Source organism: Gouania willdenowi, chromosome 5, assembly GCF_900634775.1.
Source record: "Gouania willdenowi chromosome 5, fGouWil2.1, whole genome shotgun sequence".
NCBI lineage: Eukaryota > Metazoa > Chordata > Actinopteri > Blenniiformes > Gobiesocidae > Gouania > Gouania willdenowi.
In genome coordinates this window covers 38473502-38496528 of record NC_041048.1, presented here as the reverse complement: position 1 = coordinate 38496528, position 23027 = coordinate 38473502, and the positions used below count along the sequence as shown (strand labels likewise).

Here is a 23027-nt window from a genome sequence, read left to right as displayed (position 1 = left end):
CCAACATCGGCCGATATTGATAACATGCCGATAATATTGTGCATCACTAGACTTAGCTATGGCTCCCCTACTCCAACACAGGTATAACTCTGGTGTGTGTTTTATTTGTGTGACTTGGTAACCTAACCTTACATTTGAATACTAACTGCTTGACACGTTGGGATTCTTCTTATTGTGTTCACAGGATCAAGATAACTCTGGTGTCACACCTTCCTCTCAGATTTCCGCTGAGACCAGCAGTGCCAGCAGCATGCCGGACATTTTCAGTAGCATGCTGAAAGACACCACAGCAGAACACAAGACTCACCTGTTTGACCTCAACTGTAAAATATGCACAGGTAAATAATCTGGAGTCTGGAGCAGCCACCCAACGCTTAACTGAATCAAAAATACTCGCCAAACTGGCCGAATTGAATCCCATTGTGTTTTTAGTTTCGATCACTTGATGGATATATGCATCTGTATTTATTTGAAGAAGTTTCAACTAAAGCTTCCCTGTAATGTCTTCACAACGATACAAAATCAATATTGCTGCCTTGATTTTTGGCAAATTCTGATAGAGAGCCAATACGATAACAGCATAAATCATGCATACTTTTATATCTTATTTTGTAGCGTGGAATATTAGTAAAGGCTTGATTAAGTGATATTACTCAAACAGAGAACAGTAGTCAATAGTCATCAGTTAAAAAACTGAAATAATATGTTAAACTTTTCTTTATTCAGACAACTTTTTTTTTCAGGAATTGTACCTTGAAATTTACTTTAATCTCCTGACATGTTTAGACTGACAACTGTCAGTCTTCCTTAGAGGCAGCTCTGATTATTAATTATTTCTGGGTGTGGTCAACTTAAGACCCCCTGTAGCCCGATAGGTTAGCTGTCTGAATATATGAAACCTTTACATATTATTTCGAAAAAGGCAAAATGAACTTGCTGGAATTATTACGGAGAAAAACTAACCCATTTATTATTAACCAATGGGTTACAGAATTTTTAACCTGAAACAGAAGATGATTCTACATTAGAATAAAATAAATAAAAAATAAATTACTAGACCTTTTTTAAAGTGAAAAATAACCACAAGTGTAACTTAAACACAAGAATATTCTATAATTAAATAGAATTTATAAGAAAATCCTCAATAAGTCCAATAAAAACAAATTATGTATCATAGTCCCTATATGTCGGATAGTGAACCGATTACCAGTATCAATAGCAGATCAAGATGCTCTTAAAAACTGATGCCTGTTTTATGTGGACTGTTCCGATTTTCTGTTGTGCCATTATACATGTGATGATGATGATAAAGATTAACTTATCTTGTGCTTTAGGACAAATTGCTGAAGATGAACCGGCATCCAAAAAAGCCAGACTCTCCAAAAAGTCTGAATCCCAGCCGACCAGACAAGAACCCTTTCCATCGAAGTTAGGTGACGCCTCCCCTGCCGGCCAATCACAGGCTTCTGCAGCATATCAGCCTCAGAGCCCGTTCGCACAGCAGCACCTGGTTCCTCTGTCCTCGGTGGAATCGGTCATTCCAGATTCTCAGACCCCCCTGTATCAGGAGGACGTGGAAATGATGCCTCCACCAGCGGCAGCCTCCGTCCCCGTCTCTCAGACTGTGTCATCTGTAAGCATTACTCGCAGAGACCCCCGCATGGCCCGACACGGCCCCGGGGTAACCGTTACCAAAGCTGCTCCAGAAAAACACACCACTTCAGTGTTGGAGCCAGTTCCAGCTCCCATTACTGCACCAGTGGATGTTGGACTCAAGGTGCCTCCCCCAATGCCGCTACCAATGCCTCTTCCGATGCCTTTACCAATGCTTCTGCCGATGCCTCTGTCCATGCCTTTGCCAATGCCTCTGCCGATGCCCCTGCCGTTGCCTCCAGCCCCCCCATCCACATTGGCTGCAGCCAAACTGTTGAAAACAAGGTGCTTAAACTCTTCAATCGTCATTTTATTAACACTGATGTTCATTGTAGTTCCAGTTTACAATCGTTTACATTTTATTTGCATGTCATTTCTTCTTTTTTGATTCTCAATAAATAAATATAAAACTGTTTCACTGATCTGATGATTGTGTTTCTCAGTCATATGTTAGTTTTTTAACAGTGAGAATGTATTGGTTTTGAACTTTTAGTACAACTGACACTCCTCCCGAGGGAGAAACTGAACTCTTCCTCCATGGACAAGAAAGAGTTTGGAAAGGATTCATCAACATGCCATCTGTCGCCAAGTTTGTGACCAAGGCTTACCTTGTCTCTGGATCCTTTGAACACCTAAAAGAGGTATTTTACTCAAACTGAACTCCAGAAACAAAAGTTTGCCATTTAACCAAGCAATTACTGTGTTGAGCTTACCCAAAGTTTTGTCAATATTGATTCAGGATTTGCCCGACACCATTCATGTAGGAGGACGGATACCACCCAACACAGTGTGGGATTATGTTGGAAAGTTAAAAACATCTCTGTCCAAGGTAAATGAGAATGAGAAATAAATGGTACAAAGAGTGCTTGAATGTTTGTTACCCATGCTTCTTCTTTTTCCTCACAGGAGTTGTGCCTGATCCGTTTTCATCCAGCTACAGAGGAAGAGGAGGTGGCATACGTCTCTCTTTACTCCTATTTTAGTAGCAGAAAGCGATTTGGTGTTGTAGGAAACAGCAACCGCCGGATCAAAGATCTTTACCTCATCCCACTGAGCTCGAAAGATCCATTGCCATCCAAACTTCTACCGTTTGATGGGCCAGGTAAGATTTCAGGGGAATAAATGATTTAGGCCCTTGTTACACTATTGACTCGTGTTTGCCTATTGAAGTAGGAAGGATGATAGTAGGCAATGCATTCATTTGAACTGTAGGGGGAGCAAAAAAGTTGTTGCTGAGTTTTCTGGACAGGTTTTTCTTGTGATATTTCACACTCAGCTTGGTGTTGTTCAACAGTTCTTTCTTACAGTTTAACCAACAGAAAGAAGTTTACTCGTCTTTTATAAAGCGAAAAGCTCATTTTCTTCTTCACAAATCATATTAGAAAGTCTGGTTATGATCATTGCTGAAAAGAAAAGGGTGAAACTGGTAGTTTTTAACATCAAATCCCTAAAGGAATACCAGTATATAGGTGACAAAACTGATGATTTGGGAAACTACATCAGATATAACCACGTTTAAATTGTTTTATTGATATAGAATTGTTTTTTCCTTTTCAATATATATGACAAATAAAATTTGTTTTACAGGACTTGAACCAGCTCGTCCAAACCTCCTCCTGGGTCTCCTGATTTGCCAGAAGGACCGAAAGCGTTCTGGCACTGTGTTAGAAAGTGAGGAGAAGCGGTCTAAGATAGTAACCAAAGATGCAGAGGACACTGGCCTTCAAGAACTTTTACTTAAGGCAGACAGAAGCTCCAGACACAGTCTTGAAATTCCTTTTAACACAACTCCTCCTGGTTCGCCTCCATCCAGCTCCTCTGAGATCTCCAGCAGCACTGTCAGCACCTCCTCCGTTTTGTCTCTTTTGTCGTCAGTCAAAGCCCCCGCTACGTCCACTTCTACTGGTAAAGACTCCCCAACTTCCTCGAGCTTCGTCACCCCTCAGACTGCAGCTGTCAATCCCCTTCAGACCATTCTCCAAACAGTTTTTGGAAAGAAGTATTCAGAAGCATCCAGCTCTCCATCTGATCAAGGTGGGGAACCATCTGCTCCATCATCTACAATGATCGACCCCATTGTGAGGAAGTTTTCTCAGATTTCCAAAGAATCATCGGTTGAGGAGGATGAAGATGACAGACCTTATGACCCAGAGGAAGAGTATGATCCCAGTAAGGGATATGATGTACAGAAAAAGCCTCTTTTAGACTCTGGCTTGACTGCAATGTCCAACCAAGCTGAGGTAGAAGCAAGTGAAACTGATGATGTGGCGTATGATCCTGAGGATGATACTCTATTCGATGAAGTCCAACCTTTAACAACAACAGAAGCTAAAAAAACAACTGAACCTATTGTTAATCCACAGAAGATCCTGGAGAGCCTTAAAAAGATTGGAAGCCAGCTTTTGCCTAAACAAGGAGAGCAGCACATTTCTCCGATGAAACAACCGATTGCAAAGCTGTTGGCCAGCAATCAGTTGCTACAACTTGGCCAAAAGGTTGAAGAACTTGTAAAGTCCACATCTGTTACTCCCGACATCGTTCAGAAACAGGAACCTCGACATAGCAAGGATCCCCGGCAGGCTGCGGGCAACAGAAAACTGTCTGAGGAATCTGAGGATAAAGAGGCGACAGCTGCTCCCTTGTCAGATTCCGTTCCTTCCTTGCAGTCTGCCGTGGAAGAGCCGCAGCTGCCTGAAACAGATGAACTAGAAAAGTCTTCACAATGCTCTGAATCCTCATCAACCCAAGAGGATGACGAGACGTCATTGTTCATGGACTCTGACAAGCCATCTGTGTCCATTCCTTTGCTTGGTGAAAGGGTGGATACTGATGAGGAGGCCAGTTTCATCGATCAAGAAGAGGTTAATTCCGAGGAAAATGAAACAGATGAGAATAGTGTAGACAAATACAGTCTCTGGCCAAATGCTGCCAGTATTTTAAAGGTTAGTGAGGAACAAGAGAACAGGCAGAATACACAGACTTTGAGTTATTTTAATGAAGTCAAAAACACGTCGACAGTAGCGTCCTCAATTCCAGTGCTCACTCATAGCACAATTGCAGACACACACCCCCGTCACATCTCAACGGTAGGTTTTGATAGCGGGTTCAGAGTCCCAGCTGAAGTTCCCCCACAAACCTTCCCCCATCCACACTCTATTCATGAACAAAACTTTATGCTTCGTCCTCCAACAGTGTCAATGCATTCACCAATACAAGGTATTCCTTCGATAGGGGGACCGCCTCAGATACAAGGACCCCCTCCACCAATCCATGTCCTTCCCCCTCTACGTGGTTCTCTCCCAGTGCAACTAGACAGCAATCCACAGTTTGCCCCACGGCAACCTACCTTTCCTCCTTTTCAGAATCAATGGCAAGGCACCCCTGTCCCTTCACAGCAGCAGCCACCTTTTCAACGACCGCCACCCCCCAATATCATGCCAATCAGAGGACCACCTCAGACATTTGCTCCAATTCCCCAAAGAGGCCCACTCCCTCAAATGTTTGATCCCAATTTACCCCATCAGCATGTTGGCCAGCAAGCCCCCCAACCGGGTCTTCCTCTACCTCCCAATTTGGCTGGACAGACCAATATACCTCCAAGATTTAATCCCCCACCTCCTCCTTTTAACTTTCCTGGAAATAGAGGCCCTCCACCACCTTTCATGACACCACCACCGAATCGCTTTGAAAATAGAATCCCCCCTCCAAACCATTTCCAAAGGCACAGAGCCCCCCCCCCACGTCCTCAGTATCCTGAACATGTGGTTCAATCCCAGGTTATTGAACGCTTGCAAGGACCTGCTGAACAGTATAATAAAGACCGTCCAGAGCAGAATCCCAATACTTTCCATGCTTTCAAAGACGATCGGGGTCCTCCTCCAGGCCCATCCTTCTGTGGAACGCCAGCCAACCGTTTTGAAGAAAGAAGGGTTCTGCCCCCGAGTGGGGAGGTAATGGGACAACACTTCAATCCACATAACCAGTTTGTAAACACTGGACCGCGATCTTCCCCACCACGCCGGGAATCTTTTGAGGAGCAGCGGGTTCCACTTCCCCAAGAAACGAGGACTTTTTCTTCACAGTCTTTTGGGGGTCCTGAGCGATACCGCTTTGAGAGGCTCCCAGATGAACCAAGACCTGTTCGCCACAGCGGACCACTACTGCCAACCCCAACGGATGGGCCACTCGCTCCTCCAAATCGCATCAAAGCCCACAGCCCAGACTTGCACAGGGATGATCGCTGGCAACGTCTTTCTCCTGAAATGAGAAGGAGAGGCGGTGCCTCTCGCGAGGACTCTGAACCTAAGAGTGGGGATAGTTTTAATCGTTTTCACACAGGACACAGAGATCAAGGTCCTGGCCTTTCACAGACCCTAGAAGAGAGATTAAGGGGTGTGTCCGAGGACCGCTATAGAGAAAGAGAACGCGATGCCACACATCCTGAGAGGCCATCATGGGACCCAGCCCGGCAGGGAATGAGATGGAGCCGAGAACAAGAGTGGGACAAATCCCGAGAACGGGAGAGGGAGCGGGACCCAGTAAAAAGCCGAGAACGGGAACGCAGCAGAGGGAGTGATGGTGAGAGACACCGAGAACCAGAGGTGGAGCGGCACAGGGATCAGGACACAGACATGAGGTGGGATCGGGATCAGGACACAGACATGAGGAGGGATCGGGAAAGAGACAGAGACACGCCAAGAGACTCTGATCGGAGAGAGATTGACAGGAACAAAGACAGAAACCGAGAGCAAGATAAGAACCAAGAAAAATCTAGAAGCAGAGAGCGAGACTCTGACAGGGATCAGGACACAGACATGTGGAGGGATCGGGAAAGGGACAGAGACATGCCAAGAGACTCTGATCGGAGAGAGAATGACAGGGACAGAAAACGAGAGCAAGATAAAAACCAGGAAAAATCTAGAAGCAGAGAGCGAGACCGTGACAGGGATCGTGGAAAAGACTGGGGCAGAGAGCGCGACAGGGACCGAGACAGGGAGCGCAACCGGGACAATGTTCGCGACCGGGACAAGGAACTCAAGGAGCGCGACCGAGACAAGGAGCGCGACCGAGACAAGGAGCGCGACAGAGACAAGGGGCGTGACCAAGATAGAGAGCGTGACCGGGACAAAGAGCGCGACCGGGACAACGACCGCAACAGAGACAAGGACCGCGACAGAGACAAGGGGCGCGACCAAGATATGGAGCGTAACCGGGACAAGGAACGCGACCAGGACCAGGAACGCGACCGTGACAGGGAACGCGATCGGGACAAGGAACGCGACCGGGACCAGGAGCGCGACAGGGAGCGTGATAGGGACAAAAGAGATAAGGAGCGCGACAGAGACAGGGATCGCGACAGAGACAGAGAGCGCGACAGAGACAGGGATCGCGACAGAGACAGGGATCGCGACAGAGACAGGGATCGCGACAGAGACAGGGATCGCGACAGAGACAGGGATCGCGACAGAGACAAGGAGCAAGACAGAGACAGAGACAAGGAGCGAGACAGAGACAAGAAAGACAAGGAGCGAGACAGAGACAAGAAAGACAAGGAGCGCGACAGAGACAAGAAAGACAAGGAGCGCGAGAGAGACAAGAAAGACAAGGAGCGTGACAAAGATAAAGACAGAAACAGGAACAGAGAGAATGAAAGAGGCCAAAACAAGGACAAGGAGAGGGAGAAAGATCAAGACAAAGACAGTCAAGAAAGGCCACGCCGAAGCAGAGAAAGGAGAGACGAGAAAAACGTGACATGAGACACTAAAGCAGCAGGAGCTGACACGTGGACTACTCAGTCTGTCTCGATAATTAGAAGTATCACTGTAAATGCTATGAGCAGTATTTGGTTCAGCTTCTACTTTTGTGTCCATACCAGAAATAATCCTTGAAACGTTTGTATTGTTTTGGTCACTTGTAGTTTTCTAACAATATAACATTTAAAACACAAACTGAAGATAGTTTAAGTTGATCGTGCAGATGATCATTGACGTTGCTACTGAGGCTTGTTTTCAGTTCCGTCCTTTTGTCACTGCTTTTCTTTAACGATACCTAATCAACACTCAATGATATGTAAATACTTTGTCTGTACTTCTGTATATACTGATGTTTTTAATCAATTTTTTCCAAGTAGAGAAAGCCATATATCAGAGATAATTTCAAGGTCCAGGTTACCTTGTTGAAACAAATGTCTGTTTTTGATTGTTTTGAACTGAAAGTTCTCAGATGTGCACACTGTACACCTCAAATCATCAAAGTGTACAGATTTTGTTTCAACTTAAACAAATAAACCGGCTTTGGGAAATCGTGTTCATTTAAATCCATGTTTTGTGAAAAAGGGTTTTGGTGCTGGTCTTATAGCTGTACTGTGATATATCAATGCCTTTCTTTATAATGGGTGTTTGGACTTTACAGGAACACTTAACTTTTTTGTTTTACAAATAAATAAGTATTAAGGTGATTCTCATCTATACCATTTCATGTATGACTGACTTATCCGAAATTATCAAATTTCTTTTGTTAATTTATTGTAAATGCAACACAATTAAATCAATCGGATTAAACAACACACTACCAAAAAACACAATTAGGGTTCCACATTCAGCCTAACAGCAAAAGAGAATCACAACTTTTAGACTTGTCTTATTTCAGTAATTGCAAAATTACAATTCAATATTTGAGCAGAGAGATCTGATATGTGTAGATGCCTATATATAGATTAGCAGCTACACTAAGAAATAAAATAGTGATGTTCATAATATAACTTTGATGTGGTCAAATTACGATTTTAAGGGTTTTAGTAGAAAAAAACCCATGGTTTCATTTGAATAATGTGATAGTAATAGATTTCAAGGCTACAAAATACAGGACATTAAAGCACACAAGCACAACCATTTAACTTATACGCGCATGCGAAGATGCTTTAGACGATGGGTTCTCAACTGGCCTCACCCTGGGACCCACATTTTTGCCACGGTCAATAAATTGTGACCCCAGTTTTTTTGTTTGTTTTTTTTTTTAGAATTCAACCAACCAAATTTAGTTTTTTTTTTTACAAAAATAGCTGTTAAAAAAACAATCTTTTTTAAACATCTACTGTAAATATTTCTCTGTGCAACATGTTTGTCAAAAGAAAAGTTTCTTTCAAAATAAAAGACAAGTCCAACATGAGAAACAAAGTATTTATTTTTGACCAGTTGTTTTGGTTCCCGACCCACTAGTTAACAATCACTTAACACTAAAAGCAACAGTGTAGATTCACAACTTTTATACTTTTCTAATTCTTAGTTTATGTTAAATTATTAGGTATTGTTAAAAAAATAACAGCCGATGTAAAATTCAAAGGTTCACGAAATAAAATCACGTTTCCAAAGGTTTTAAAGGAGCGGAGAAGTGTAATGATATTTGACCCTCCTGCTTTCCGTAGCAGCTCAGAGGCTTCAATGCTTACAAGATGGCGGATTTCTTGGCACAGATATAATAAAGATGCTTTATTTGAATGTAAACCGACCATGTGTTAAGTATTTTATTTGTACACATGTAACTGTTTTTTTTTATTATTTTTATTAATTTTTTATGCAATTTAAACATATATCAGAACAGCAGGGTATTATAATTACAAAGATTCCCATTCACACTTGGGTCTTATACATTGTTCAATGATAAGTTCTTTGTGGCGTTGGAACCTCTCCTGCCTCGTATATTGAGCAGTTGCACATTTTTGTAGAAGAAAAGGAGCCATTCAGCACTCGTCAAATAACATTAGTTTTTTTTTTTTTTTTTTATATCTCAGCACGGAAGAAATAGAGAAAAGCTAAGCGGAAGTAGCATAAATTAATTTTCCGGTAGTGCGCATGCTCTTAACCGATCTCAGACCGTGACACCGGATGTAGACGCATTTCGCGCATGCGTTGAAAGGATCGGGCGCTGAGTTAGTGGATTGACTCTAATGTTGTTAGAAACTGTTGGGATGGTTTATTATTCATGGATTCTTTTTTTGTGTAATACTATAATTATATATCAATCCTGTTAATAAAATATATCTTCCAATTTTTTCAAATCTATTTCCAGGTCAACTTTCTCACAGCCTGTTCTTTGGAACAAACAGTTTTAGAACATCTAATCATCTTAATCTAAATCCAACAATAACAACCATGGACGTAAGCGACAATACAAATCAGATATAAATAACTAGCTACACTGAGATTAACACTAAAATGTCAGTTTGACCCAAAATGCACAAAGTCTAAAACATTAACAAATAATAATAATTATATTTGAAAAACTAAACTTAATATATGTTAAACAACTCATGTTCATATACCTAAACAATCAAATAAACAGGCACCATAAACACTTAAATGATAAATAATAATAATGAATAAATCAATTCATCTTGAACATAATTTGAATTGATTTAATCAACATTAAAATGTCTTAAATAACTATTATATCAGATTGTTGGATTTGTAAAAACATCTTCTAATTAAAAAAAACACTGTAAGATATAAACTTTTGAAAACTGTGCTTTGACTTGGACATTTCTTCCTGCACGTATGTCTTTATTTTTGATGACCTCATGTTTGACCCTGACAATCATTTTTACATATCATAACAGAAGAAGAAACATATGCAGCCATGGGACAATAAACACTAGATAACAACATAGAATAAAAATGCAGAGAAAATTACGTTCGATTCCCAGGAATGATCAGATCCTGACGTCCACAGCTGTGCATTAGATGATGTTATTTCCTATTGACTTGTGTTATGGCAATTAATATATTAATCATCATCATACCAAATGTGTGTTCATGTGTACAATTTGTCATGTGACTGCATTATATCGTTGTACTTTTGAACAGAGACGTAGTCATGCTAGGTTCGGTTACCCGCAGTACAGACAGATTGTGCTGTATTCACAGTGCAGGCGACACACAGTCTCTGCTGAAGGTCTCGTACCAAAGCTCTGTAACAGTGCCTAAGATGTGATTCTTGTTTTATGCCTTTCAAAGGGTTTAAATGGCCGACTCACATTCTCTCACCTACGCACACAGATAAGCTGCATCTGACCAAACTCAAACTCACACACACATACTCATCACACACACATACACCAACTGACGCACACACATCAAGACAGATATCATTGCTCTACTGTTGGGGCATCTGACCCCCTCATTCTCCTCTCATCAGGGTGGGACTTTTCTCTATCTGTGAAAAGTTGAAGTTGTGGAACTTTCCAGTTAGTTGCTGGGCGCTTGCCCTTCCTCCAGGATGGAAGCTTTTTTTTTCATTTAGTTTATCCGTAATAAATTGATTGATTGATTCAGCAAAGCAAAAACCTCTGACTATGTCTCTCTGTATATAATCTCAGGCACTAAACACTAGAGTTAGCTCGAAAACTCTAACAAGACTTTAAATGCGTGGTTGGAATTTTAAATGCTTTTAATCCTTATGTATGCTTTTATACTATCCTGCCTGTTACATTAGTGATTTACAACTGTTAGAAAGATTATCCCTCCATGTTTTAAAGCATATCTCTCTTATGTATCCAGTGTTATATGATATATCATGTTGTAGAACATCATAAATAATAACACTGCTTCATTTGAGCAATTTTACTATCTCCTTCTTTAAGTTACAGAGGGTGCTGAACAGTTCAAGCTGCATTTTGGATTAATTTTGGCAGGTCCATTAATACAGCGTTCAAAACGTATGTTACAGAAATGAGAAATAATAATAATAATAATAAAACCGTTAGATTGGTACAATTGTTTTCATTACTTATTTGTGAAGCTAAACACTCCCACACACTGTATCACAGTTTTTTTTACAGTCAAAAAGATTTGTTACTCTTACAATATTTGAGCTGAAAGATCAGAAATGTGTAGATGCCTATATGTACATATGCATCTACACTACACTATAATTTCGTGGAATAATTTGAGGAAACCAGAAATAAAAGGAATCCATCGTAAAAATTATTGATAAAATTAGTATTATTATTGTGATAAAAAATAAATAAAAATTCCCAACAGATATTTTCCAACTTGTTTACAGTTACTTTAGGTAACACAACTAATACAAACACATATTATGAAATAACAGACAAACAAAGCCACAATGCTTTTTAATAATCAAATTATATATCAAACAATCAATACAAATCCTAAAGCAAAACTGATCAAAACGTTGCTCATAATAAATTGAATAAAAATGAAGCATGAAATACGAGGCGAGGCTCTACTAGCTACAGTATCTGTCAGCTAGGCACAAAATCACACTAATAATATACCACAATATACCTAACTTTCATCTAAATAATTAAGATTTTAAAATAAACAAAACTTAGTAAATGTATAGACAATTTAGGCAAGGCTGTGTTCTTTTTTTTTTTTTAGGAAACTTTGGAACAGTAGCGACGTAATGTTGTTAATTTAGCACCAAACAACGCCAGAGGATTACACAAATAATATTACCTGTTTGATACCAAAACACATTATTTATTATAAACATTCTTATAATTCAGACTTATTTGTCTGAGAGAAGATTCACAAAAATCACTGACAGTCACATGATAATGATCATAATTACCCCAAAACGTTATGGTTAAATTGCTAAATAGTAATAGCAAGCAATTGTAATTGTAATTGCATAATTAATTACAATAATGCTGTGATTTTAATTTTACTTGTAGTTTAAAAAATGGTTGATGTAATCATAATTACATTGTAATTGAGTTTCGATAATTTCCTTGTAATTGTAAATGCCATGAAAATTCTATGAATATTGTAAGACATGTAATTAAAAATTATTCAAATATGTTTTCATCAAGCTTTCCTACATTTTACCATAGAAAAATTTAAATCGACACAAAAAATACTAAGGAACCCACAACAAAAATATGAAAACCTATCATTTAATTTATTAGTAAGCCTGACAAGCAGGGTTAGGGTCAATTACATTTTTCAATTACAATTCCGTCTTCAGTTAGTTCAGTTATAGCTCAGTTAGGATTATGGTGACTGGCATTTTTTCTGTTTAATTGCAATTTTATTTATTATTTTTCCCCTGAAACTCAATAACAAATAATCACAATTACTGAGCCTGAAATAATTAACCCCATAAAACATTTTTAGGGTCTTATGTCCCTAAAATCCCAATTTTTTTAATTTTAACCAATCTTTTCATGGAGTGGATCCTTTCAGATCCTTTCAATGCATGCGCAACGTGTCTACATCCGGTCGTGCTATTTTACGGCAGTTCGTGTATTATTTAAAAGGTTGAAACCCTGCCATTTGAAAAGAATTTGAAATTTATGTTTTGAGAGAATTCAGATTTATTTTAGTACTTAACTTATTTTCTGTTTTGTTTTTGATTGTAAATGTTGTGTATTGTGTTTTTATTTAAACATTTTTTAATTAACAATTAAAAACACCACAAAACAGTCACATATTTATATGTGTACTATTAAAAAGCAAACGTCGTATGGTCGGTTTACATTCAAATATCACGTCCCAGGAGCTCTGTTGTAAAGATTGTGAGTGAAAGAAGTGACGTAGTCTACCCGCATGCTTTGAAAGGATCTGAAAGCATCCGGTCCGTGAAAATATTAGGGCACTGACAGCTAGGCTAATGCTAACGCTATGCAAATGCTAACGTTAGGTTAATGCTAATGCTAAGCTAAGGCAGTGCGATGCGGGCCAGCACCTGCATCCTCACTTGCATTTTCTTTAGGAAATGCAAATATTCTAGTTGTAACTGAAATGAATTGATTGACCCCAACCCTGAATGCAAGCCAAAGATTCCTGGTCCCAGAATTGATTTTGTTGACGTTAGTCATCGATCACTCATGCCTGGATTTGTTTGTGTCAACGCTTTGCTAGTTTGTTCACAGCATCTGTATTTTCTTTGTCCTACAATCAGTGCCTACATCGCTTACTTCACAATTATGGCTTCAAATCACAGATGTTATTACTGCTGCTGCTGCAGCTGCTTCTGCTGCAGTTGCATCTGGATTTTCTCGGAACACCAAACAAACTCATCTTTAGGATGGTAGTTGAAATATGCAAATTCCACAAGTTTTTTGCGCTCTCCCTTATCAAGCACAGCAAACATGAAGTAGTTCAGGATGCTGTCTTTGACATAGGGAAGTTCTCCTTTCACCAGAGATTCCTTCAGGAAGAAGTGGACCAGAGGGGCCTGGAGGTGCCGGTATCCCAGTATTCCCAGACACTTGATGATACGGGTGATGCGCAGGCTGTTGTGTAAGTTACTGACAAACAATGAAGAAGAATCACATGGTTATTAGATAATTACTCAGAGGGAGAAAACGTTTCCATAGATATCAGTGGTTCTCAAACTTCTTTGGCTCTAGTACCTCCTTATGTCCGACTACATTTTACTCATAATTCTGTGAAAAAAACCGCTATAGAGCATAATGATGGAATGAATGGGAGATAAAATACATTTTAAAGAATCTCATTTTGTAAATAAATGAAATGAAACAGTATTTAGCTGGGTTGGTGTCAGTTACATTTTAGAGTTACAATTACGGTATGTTTTCAATTATCCGTTACATGAGTAATTGACATTAGTCACAATAGTTAGCAGCATTTTCCCCCAATTACAATTACATTACAATTATTTTTTATCCTCAGAAAGTCACCAATTACAAATACGTTTTCAATTTGTAAAGTTCAATTACAATTAATCACAATTACTGAGCCTGAAATAAATAACAGTAAAAGTGAACCTTCCTCTTGTGTTAGCTTTCTGTTAGCATCTCTAATGATAACTGGTCCTAAATCAGCTGTAAAATACATTAAAAAATGTCTATCATCAATTTTTTTTCCAATCTATTGGTTCCCTTGTTAGGCTTCCTAATCAATGAAAATATAGCTTTTAATATTTTTGTTGTGGGTTCCTTAGCATTTTATTCTGTCAGTATACGCCTCGATTTCAATGTTTTTTAAATGGTCAAATGTGGGAAAGCTTGATATAAAACACATTTTAATAATTGATAACTACATATGTGTAGAACTGTACATAGAACTGTAACATGGTTCCGCAGTTTTGCGTTAAATTATAATTTACAATTTTTTTATAGAATTTTCATGGTAAATACAATTACAAAGTTAATTACCAAACCTAAATTACAATTTAATTACGCAATTACAATTATAATTGACCCCAACCCTGGTTGTTGGTGTAATTTTGTGTATTCTGTTGTTGTTTGTCTGTTATTTTTATTATTCAGTATATTTCTCTCATATTTTGTTGTCGTTTTTGTGTGTTGTTGGTGTCGTTTGGTTGTTTTGTATGTTTCTCTGCTATTTTTGAGTATTTTGTAGTCTTCTTGTTGTGTATATTTCTCTCATTTAGTGTGTCTTTGTTGTCGTTTTGTGTATTGCTGGTAATAGTAAGTATTTTTCTCTCTTAGTGTGTGTGTTTTTAGTATCATTTTGTTTTTGTTTGTCTGTTCTTTTAATTATTGAGTATATTTCTCTCTTATTTTGTGTGTTTTTAGTATCATTTTGTTGTTTTTTGTCTGTTCTTTTAATTATTTAGTATATTTCTCTCTTATTTTTAGTTTTTTTGTCGTTTTACGAGTGTGCTGCTAATATTTAGTATGATTATCATTTTTAACTAAAAAATAAACATAAAACCCCATATTGTCAGTGCTATCATTTGTTTATTTTCCTCTTGCTCTTTCAAGTACCCCCTGCAGTGCCACTGCGTAGCCCTAAGGGTACACGTACCCCCATTTGTGAAACAATGCCATAGAGAACTAGGGTACTCACTAGTTCAGGTTGTTGAATCTTTCTTCCCAGTTCTCCGCTCTCTTCACTTCTCCAGTTTGGTCGTTGCACAGCTCCATCCCATAAAAGTCCAACATGAGCTTGTAGGACTCCAGCAGGTTTGCTTTGGCTTCATGGCTTTGGCAAAACGCCTGAATAAAGTGTGAAAGTATTGTGAGAAAAGGAGGTTGTTCTTTTAAACACGGCAGCTCTGAGCCTTTCCACCAGTTTACCTCGACCTCCTCCTCTGTCAGTGGACTGGCTGCAGAGTTCATCCCTGGTTCTCTCAGAGGGAACAACCTTTAGCAGACACACACCATCACACACAGGAACTGAGCTCCAGACACGAGTAAAGACGTGATGAAGTCTTACCATTGGATAAATGTGTGTGTGTACTCCAGTTTGTCGTACCGTCCACGCCAATTATTGTGGAAGTCTTTTATGGAGATGCCTGAATATGAAAAGGAGAAACAATCCATGTCATTTAGTGTTTAAACATATAAAAATAATAAAAATAATCAGTGAACGTCCTGAACAGAACAGCATCAAGTGACTGCATTTGTCAGTTTAGATTAAGTTTAAGCATTTATGTTATGTTTAAGCATGTTAAAATAAAATAAATCTGAGCACTATGAGATGAAAGTCATAACTTTATGAGAATAAAGCGTTATCTTTAAAAATTTGTGATTGTACAGTGCTCAGAATTCCCTGTTGAAGTGAACGTAACTAACAGCGATAGCTCTTAAAATGAACCAGTTCCTCCTTCACAATAAATATAATTTTTAACAAAATTATTCAAAGGAAAAAATTACTGTTTGATGAGACATCCAGGGTTGGGGTCAATTACATTTTTAAATTACAATTATGTCTTCAATTATCCATTCACAATTACATAACTCAATTACTATTACATTGACTGGCATTTTTTCCAATTACAATTAAAAGTGCAATTATTATTTTCCCCCTGAACGTCAATTACAATTATGCTCTCAATTACTAAAGTTAAATTACAATTTATCACAATTACTGAGCCTGAAATAAATGACCCCATAGAACGTAACCTTCCTGTTGTGTTAGCTTTCTGTTAGCATCCCTAATGATAACATGTCTTAAATTAGCTTAAAATACACTAACAATTATTATCTATCATCTAATTAGTTTTTCATCTCTTGGTTACCTTGTTAGGCTTCCTAATCAATAAAAATATTGGTATTAATACTTTTGTTGTGGGTGTCTGAGCCTTTTTACTGTCAGTATAGCCCTAGATATAATATATTTTTCAGTGGTAAAATGAGAAGTGACAGGTGGTGGGAAAAGTTTATATAAAACATATTTTATTGATGATTAACTATGTACAGTATGTGTAAGCCATAGAACTGTAATAAATTATATTAACTCAATTACGATTACAATGGCAACATAGTTGTTCAATTACGATTACAATTATGTCATAATTGTAATTAATTACCAATCTTTGAATTATGTGATTACATTTGTAATTGATTGGCCCTGATGAAGCTTAAATAAAGAAGAGGAGGAGGATGAATGGTGAGTCTCACCGTCAGGTTGGGTGCGCGTACGTCCAAGGTAGAAGTCTAAGTTTGGCCTGAAGTCCTGTGATTAAATAACAAGAAGACACAATCATCAACATCCACCGCCAGATTTGTTCTCATTATAACTATTACAACCTTTTCATCAATGTCCTAAATCTAACTTAGATGTATACATAAGAAAATATTACATCAGAATATAAAATTACTAACTATCTTAAACAGTTTCTAAGAAAAACTGTCCCCTTTGAAGACACCTCGAACATAGTAAAAAACAAAACAAGGGCAATAACTCCAAATAAAATAATTGCAAAGTTCTCATTTTCGAACTCCATCAAGGTATTGGTACCCTGAAGCCACAGACCAAATTTGGTTATCATATCTTAAACAGTCTCTAAGAAAAGCTGTCCCCTTTAATCAGACGGACGGATGTACGGGGCTCGTACCTATAACCCTCTTCCACATTTTGTGGCGATGGATAATAATTACATTGTTTCAGGTTTGAATGTTAGCTTGTGTTTACATACAGATGTAGATGACTGTCGGCAGAACCTCCAGGAGTTTGACCTCTGTAGGGAAACATCACAGAACCATGAGACACTGACTAATATTGTTCACAGTGAGTGTGAGATCTGTGACTTACAGCTGAACATCCGTGTCTGTACTTCTGCATGTCTCTAGAAGCTCTGCAGAATGTGGCAAATTTATCCTGTAGAAGAGAAAGTAAACCAGTATTTGTTTTACATTTAATCCAGGTGTAAACACTGACTCGATATCATTGATCACATCCCATATGATACCCATATCACCACTTTGCATTTTGGCTGATATTGATCTGATATCAGCACGGATCATATGTACTTTTATGACTTATTTTGTAGTTTGGAATGTTAGAAAAGCTTTGATCAAGTGATATTAATCAAACAGAAAGTAATAGTCAGCAACAGCAGATATTAGAAAAACTGGACCATTTATTATTAACCAATGGTTTACAGACATTTTAATGGAGGACAGACCCTGCCACAATTAAAAATAAACAAAAAATAAATAAATACCTACAAATATATGCCATAAATAAATAAATAACTTAATACCTAAATATGTGTCATAAATAAATAACTATATAACTATAAGGATGGAAGGAAGCGGTACGAGGCTCCGCGACATCCAGCGGCCTACGAAGTAGCGGAGCCTCGTACCAGCGGTGTTCACCAGCGGAGGAGACGTAAGCGGTGTGATCAGAAGCAGGAGCGGTGCTAGCAACCAAGCTAAAAACTAATGCTCATAGATAGGGATGAAACGATTAATCGTAAGGCAGTTAAAAATCGATTCATAGGTATCACGGTTGATACCGATTTTCTGAAAATTGAATTGCAGTAATTTTTTTAACCAGCAGAGGGCGCTATCCACAAGTGTAGGCGGCGGGCGGAGTCTGCTAATACTTTCTTTCTGGCCGCCTTCTACTCTTAAATATGTTAATAAATGATTCATTACCCGTTAAGCACCGTAAGAAGATCTGTAATATTACTTGAATATCTGTAAAAGTCACGTTTTTCTATTAGCTCTGTCTGCTAGCATAGCTTCTCTTCTTCACTGCAAGATTTCTGCATGCCAACCGACCACTGTGTTACCAGCGCCCTCTACTGGTCCAAACAAATATGACGTAAATCAGTGCAATGACGGTTTTTTTTTTTTTTTTTAAAGTCCAATTGTTAAGGCACAAAATACATTTTCAGTTGCACTTTTAAAAATAAAAATAACTATTATGCAGTTTTGCATTGTTTATTATAGAACCAGAATTTAAATTAATAGGCTTCATTTTCATTTGTATTATTCCTTTATTTATTTCATTCAAGATTTATTTTTAGTTAAATTGCATTGTTTTGAATAGTTTATCAAGGAATTCTTTTGACAATGAAAAATAAAAGGAAAATAGTACCGTATTTTCTAGTTTTTTTCCCAAAAAAAAAATTTGTCTACAGTCCCATTTTGTAAAATAAATCGTGAGAGAATCGTATCTTGAACCCAGTATCGTGAATCGAATCGTATCGGGAGTTGAGTGAATCGTTACATCCCTACTCATAGAACACCGCTTCCTTCCATCCTGTGTTCTAGTGTCTGCTCCCTGGAGAACAAACTGGATTACCTGAAGATGGATTTAAATGTAAGACGGGAGATGAGGGCGGCGGTGTTTGGTTAAACATCAATAACAACTGGTGCAACAACTGTGAGCTAGTCACATGTCACTGCTCTCCTGATGTAGAACTACTGATTATAAACTACAGACATTGTTCTTCCCTGATCTGTTCTAACTTTTGGCCGTCTATAAAACTCCACGTTTTTCACCGATTAGTACAGTCAAAAACACAGCAATAGTTCATCATTTCCTCTCAAAATTTGGGATTTGTTCATTTGTGTGCTGTTTGTAAACTGGCTGCTTACCTCAAAAATGGCAAATTCCGGGTTGATGACGTACCGTGAAAACCCTCTATGCGCTGAGATTTTAAGCGGACTTATTGTACAATAAAGGTCGGCCTAATGTATCTGACATTTAATGTATTGCAAGTACAACACTCAGACTGTAGTCACTCACTCATACTGACTTTCAATGAACAAGTTTAAATGAGTATTTGCGCTTTTAATGGACGAGGAGTCACAAAAAAATCAAATAAAATAAAAATGGGCAGCGTAATATTTTTCCTTGCTCTGTTGTAATAATATAACAGTATGTTTGTTTCCCACATCAGAATAGTTTCACTGCCAAGTAGTTTAAAATAATACAAGGAAAGTGACTTAGTCTAATATTAATATGTTCATGATTAACAATTGATCCATATCACAGACATGTACTGTACATGTATATAAACTAGCCATCATATGACACCAGGGATGTGGAGCAGGCAGGTATTACAGTACGAGTTCTCACTTTAAAAAGTTCATTTATGAGGTACACCACTCATTAACCAGGTCTATATGATTTTTTTTTATTAAACTATTATATTTATTAAATTTATATATTTGAAGTTAGTGCACGATGGACAGGTCATTTCATTTGGACATTTTATTTGCTCTTTTTTTCTGCCTGTGCACAATTAGCATTATTATTAGTTAGTACAATACTTATATTATACTTTATTAAACTTCTCAGTGTTTATTAAAGTATTTTCTGATTCTGATGAAGTGAAACAGCACTGATCAGCCGATTCATGTCTACAAAATGTGACTATAACCTGGGTCACTGTTGAAACGTCAGGAAAAACCGGAATTTTCAGCTTGTGTGCAGCATAAGCTTTAGCAGCATTAGCTTTAGCAGCTAACTAACGAGGCACTCGTCATTTGCATTTTTTCACAAGGATTACTAGAAAACACCCTGGCTGAGGTCCCTCATCAATATCTAAGCTGTGGGGTGTTGTAGTGACCAACTGTGTCCTGAAGATGGCAACAGTGCACCTTTAGATGAGAGATTAGATCGAGTTGACGTTCCCAGCAGCGCATACTGGACCGGAGCATGTGTGGAATTTATGGATAATGTGGCGATTCTGAGATAAAACCATGAAAAAACGGGGCAAGCAGTGACACTCTGCATGTCGGGGAGGAAGGGGAAGTTACGTGTGTGCAGACTGAAGGGAGAGAAAGTTGGAGGAACGCCAAAATACAGTAAGAAATCAATTAAACTCTGACCCAGATAGCAAAATAATAATAATTTTGCCATCAAAAGCCCTGTCTCAGTGTTTATATATATATATATATATATATAAGGAAACAATTTTCAGATGTTAGAGTTATCACTAAAGCAAAAAAAAAAAAAAAGCTTTAAAGTCACTGACAGGGTTTTCTTTTTTTTTTTTCTTTTTTTTTTTTTTTTTAAGAAAAAGGCTGTTTTCTCAGCTTTTTGCTCTAAAACTAGAGATGTAACGATTCACTCAACTCCCGATACGATTCGATTCACGATACTGGGTTCACGATACGATTCTCTCACGATTTATTTTACAAAATGGGACTGTAGACAAATTTTTTAGAAAATACGGTACTATTTTCCTTTTATTTTTCATTGTCAAAAGAATTCCTTGATAAACTATTCAAAACAATGCAATTTAACTAAAAATAAATCTTGAATGAAATAAATAAAGGAATAATACAAATGAAAATGAAGCCTATTAATTTAAATTCTGGTTCTATAATAAACAATGCAAAACTGCATAATAGCTATTTTTCTTTTTAAAAGTGGAACTGAAAATGTATTTTGTGCCTTAACAATTGGACTTTAAAAAAAAAAAAACCGTCATTGCACTGATTTGGACCAGCAGAGGGCGCTGGTAACACAGTGGTCGGTTGGCATGCAGATATCTTGCAGTGAAGAAGAGATGCTATGCTAGCAGACAGAGCTAATAGAAAAACGTGACTTTTACAGATGTTCAAGTAATATTACAGATATTCTTACGGTGCTAAAGGGGCAATTAATCATTTATTAACATATTTAAGAGTAGAAGGCGGCCAGAAAGAAAGTATTAGCAGACTCCGCCCGCCGCCAACACTTCCGGATAGCGCCCTCTGCTGGTTAAAAAAATACTGCGATTCAATTTTCAGAAAATCGGTATCAACCGTGATACCTATGAATCGATTTTTAACTGCCTTACGATTAATCGTTACATCCCTATCTAAAACTGAAGATTTGTGTAAAACTTGCTCTATTCAACGGCTGATTACAAAAGAACGAAACGAGCCAGAAACAAATGTTTTTTTTTTAATGAAAGTAGAGGCTTCAATTTTTCAGAATCTGGTGTCAGATTTCAGATAGTCATAGGAGAAAATATTCTGTGGGTCTTTAAAATCAGTCAAAATGCTCAAAAATGGCTGGCACTGAGGGTAAAATGTAAGCCTGTAAGCTTCATTTCTTAATAATAATTAAAAAAAAAAAAAATAAAAAAATAAAAAAAAAATTTGAAAACATTTCCGGGGTGTAGCAGAGAATATTGTCACCTGTACATTTAGTGGTCAGGACCGGATATGGCGGAAGTATCAGTTTTACTCAGTAATAAGCCACTTAGTGGTGACAGAAATTGCTTGCAAATCTCACATGTTGCACCTTTAACAGTGAGTGACTTGGTACCTGAACCATCCCTGGTTTCCTGGCCGCTGGGGGCCTTTTTGGGCCCTTTGAGTCTGAGCCCTCCTCTGAGTCCCACGTTGAATCATAGTCGCAGTAAAGCTCGTCGGTAGTTTTCACCACGGTCTCATCCTCAGGGTCTGCGTTCCTCCTCAGACGCTGAAACCAAGAATAAACTCGCCATAAAAACCACCATCCAAAGTGCCAGCAACGTGTCAATATCCACACAGGATGGAACCAGTCCTCCTCACTGCGACCACTCCGTTGGAGCCTTTTGACGTAGAACCTCCTGACAAAAATAATCAGTCCAACAACAGATATGGTGACAAATGTTGAAGATCCCACTGACGGAGGGAAAAAGTCCCAGAAGAAGTTCATAATCCCATCAGAGACAGAAACAAATAGAACATCCATCAGACACGGACCAGAGAGATTTCACCAGAAAGAAAAGAGAAAGTGAAAGTATGAGTGACACACACACACACACACACACACACACACACACACACACACACACACACACACACACACACACACACACACACACACACACACACACACACACACACTCTCGAACGGTCTTGAGGCCTGAAAATTGTAGCCTATAATATTAATAGGAATCAAATAAACACAAAGAAAACAGTTTTTATGATCTTTAAAGTCAATTAACAATCTGCAGTCATTCTTATACGTGTTTTTAATAGGAAACAAACCAACAACAAAACAATCTATAATGATTTTATATATTTCTTTTTTCAAATAAAAAGTGCAAATGCAAAATCTTTATATATATATATATATATATATATATATATATATATTATTGTTGTTATTATTTACTTTTGTTTCGACTGTCAGACTGGAAAATCCAGATGCCTCTGAGGAAAAAAAAAAGTGCAACAATCGTCATTATTGAAT

The 23027-nt window shown here is 38.1% G+C and overlaps 2 protein-coding genes across 2 annotated transcripts in view; one reads left to right on the top strand and one right to left on the bottom strand.

The window, feature by feature from the left end:
* Positions 1-7958, top strand: part of dido1 (death inducer-obliterator 1) — a 29846-nt gene extending 21888 nt beyond the window's left edge. The window contains exons 10-15 of the mRNA XM_028446230.1: positions 185-338; positions 1335-1938; positions 2147-2294; positions 2393-2482; positions 2560-2755; positions 3241-7958. Coding sequence (XP_028302031.1) covers positions 185-338; positions 1335-1938; positions 2147-2294; positions 2393-2482; positions 2560-2755; positions 3241-7409 — 5361 coding nt within the window. The 3' untranslated portion in view covers positions 7410-7958. The remainder of the gene's footprint in view (positions 1-184; positions 339-1334; positions 1939-2146; positions 2295-2392; positions 2483-2559; positions 2756-3240) is intronic.
* A 5164-nt stretch (positions 7959-13122) lies between these two features.
* Positions 13123-22643, bottom strand: LOC114463495 (opioid growth factor receptor-like). Its single transcript, XM_028447082.1, has 8 exons — positions 22113-22643; positions 17646-17711; positions 17530-17571; positions 17012-17066; positions 15825-15903; positions 15686-15752; positions 15456-15604; positions 13123-13927 (listed from the first exon to the last, which is right to left on the bottom strand). The coding sequence occupies exons 1-8, from the start codon at positions 22521-22523 to the stop codon at positions 13627-13629; spliced, it is 1170 nt and encodes a 389-aa protein (XP_028302883.1). The 5' UTR covers positions 22524-22643; the 3' UTR covers positions 13123-13626.
* Between the last annotated feature and the right edge of the window lie 384 nt (positions 22644-23027).

Bases quoted from the DNA above. Each gene is read 5' to 3' on its own strand.
- LOC114463495 (XM_028447082.1), bottom strand. From the start codon at position 22,523: ATGGATGTTCTATTTGTTTCTGTCTCTGATGGGATTATGAACTTCTTC. The intron at 15,904-17,011 runs GTGAGACTCACC...TTTCATATTCAG, and splicing joins TACGCGCACCCAACCTGACG to GCATCTCCATAAAAGACTTC. The intron at 15,605-15,685 runs GTAAACTGGTGG...CACTTTATTCAG, and splicing joins TGACAGAGGAGGAGGTCGAG to GCGTTTTGCCAAAGCCATGA.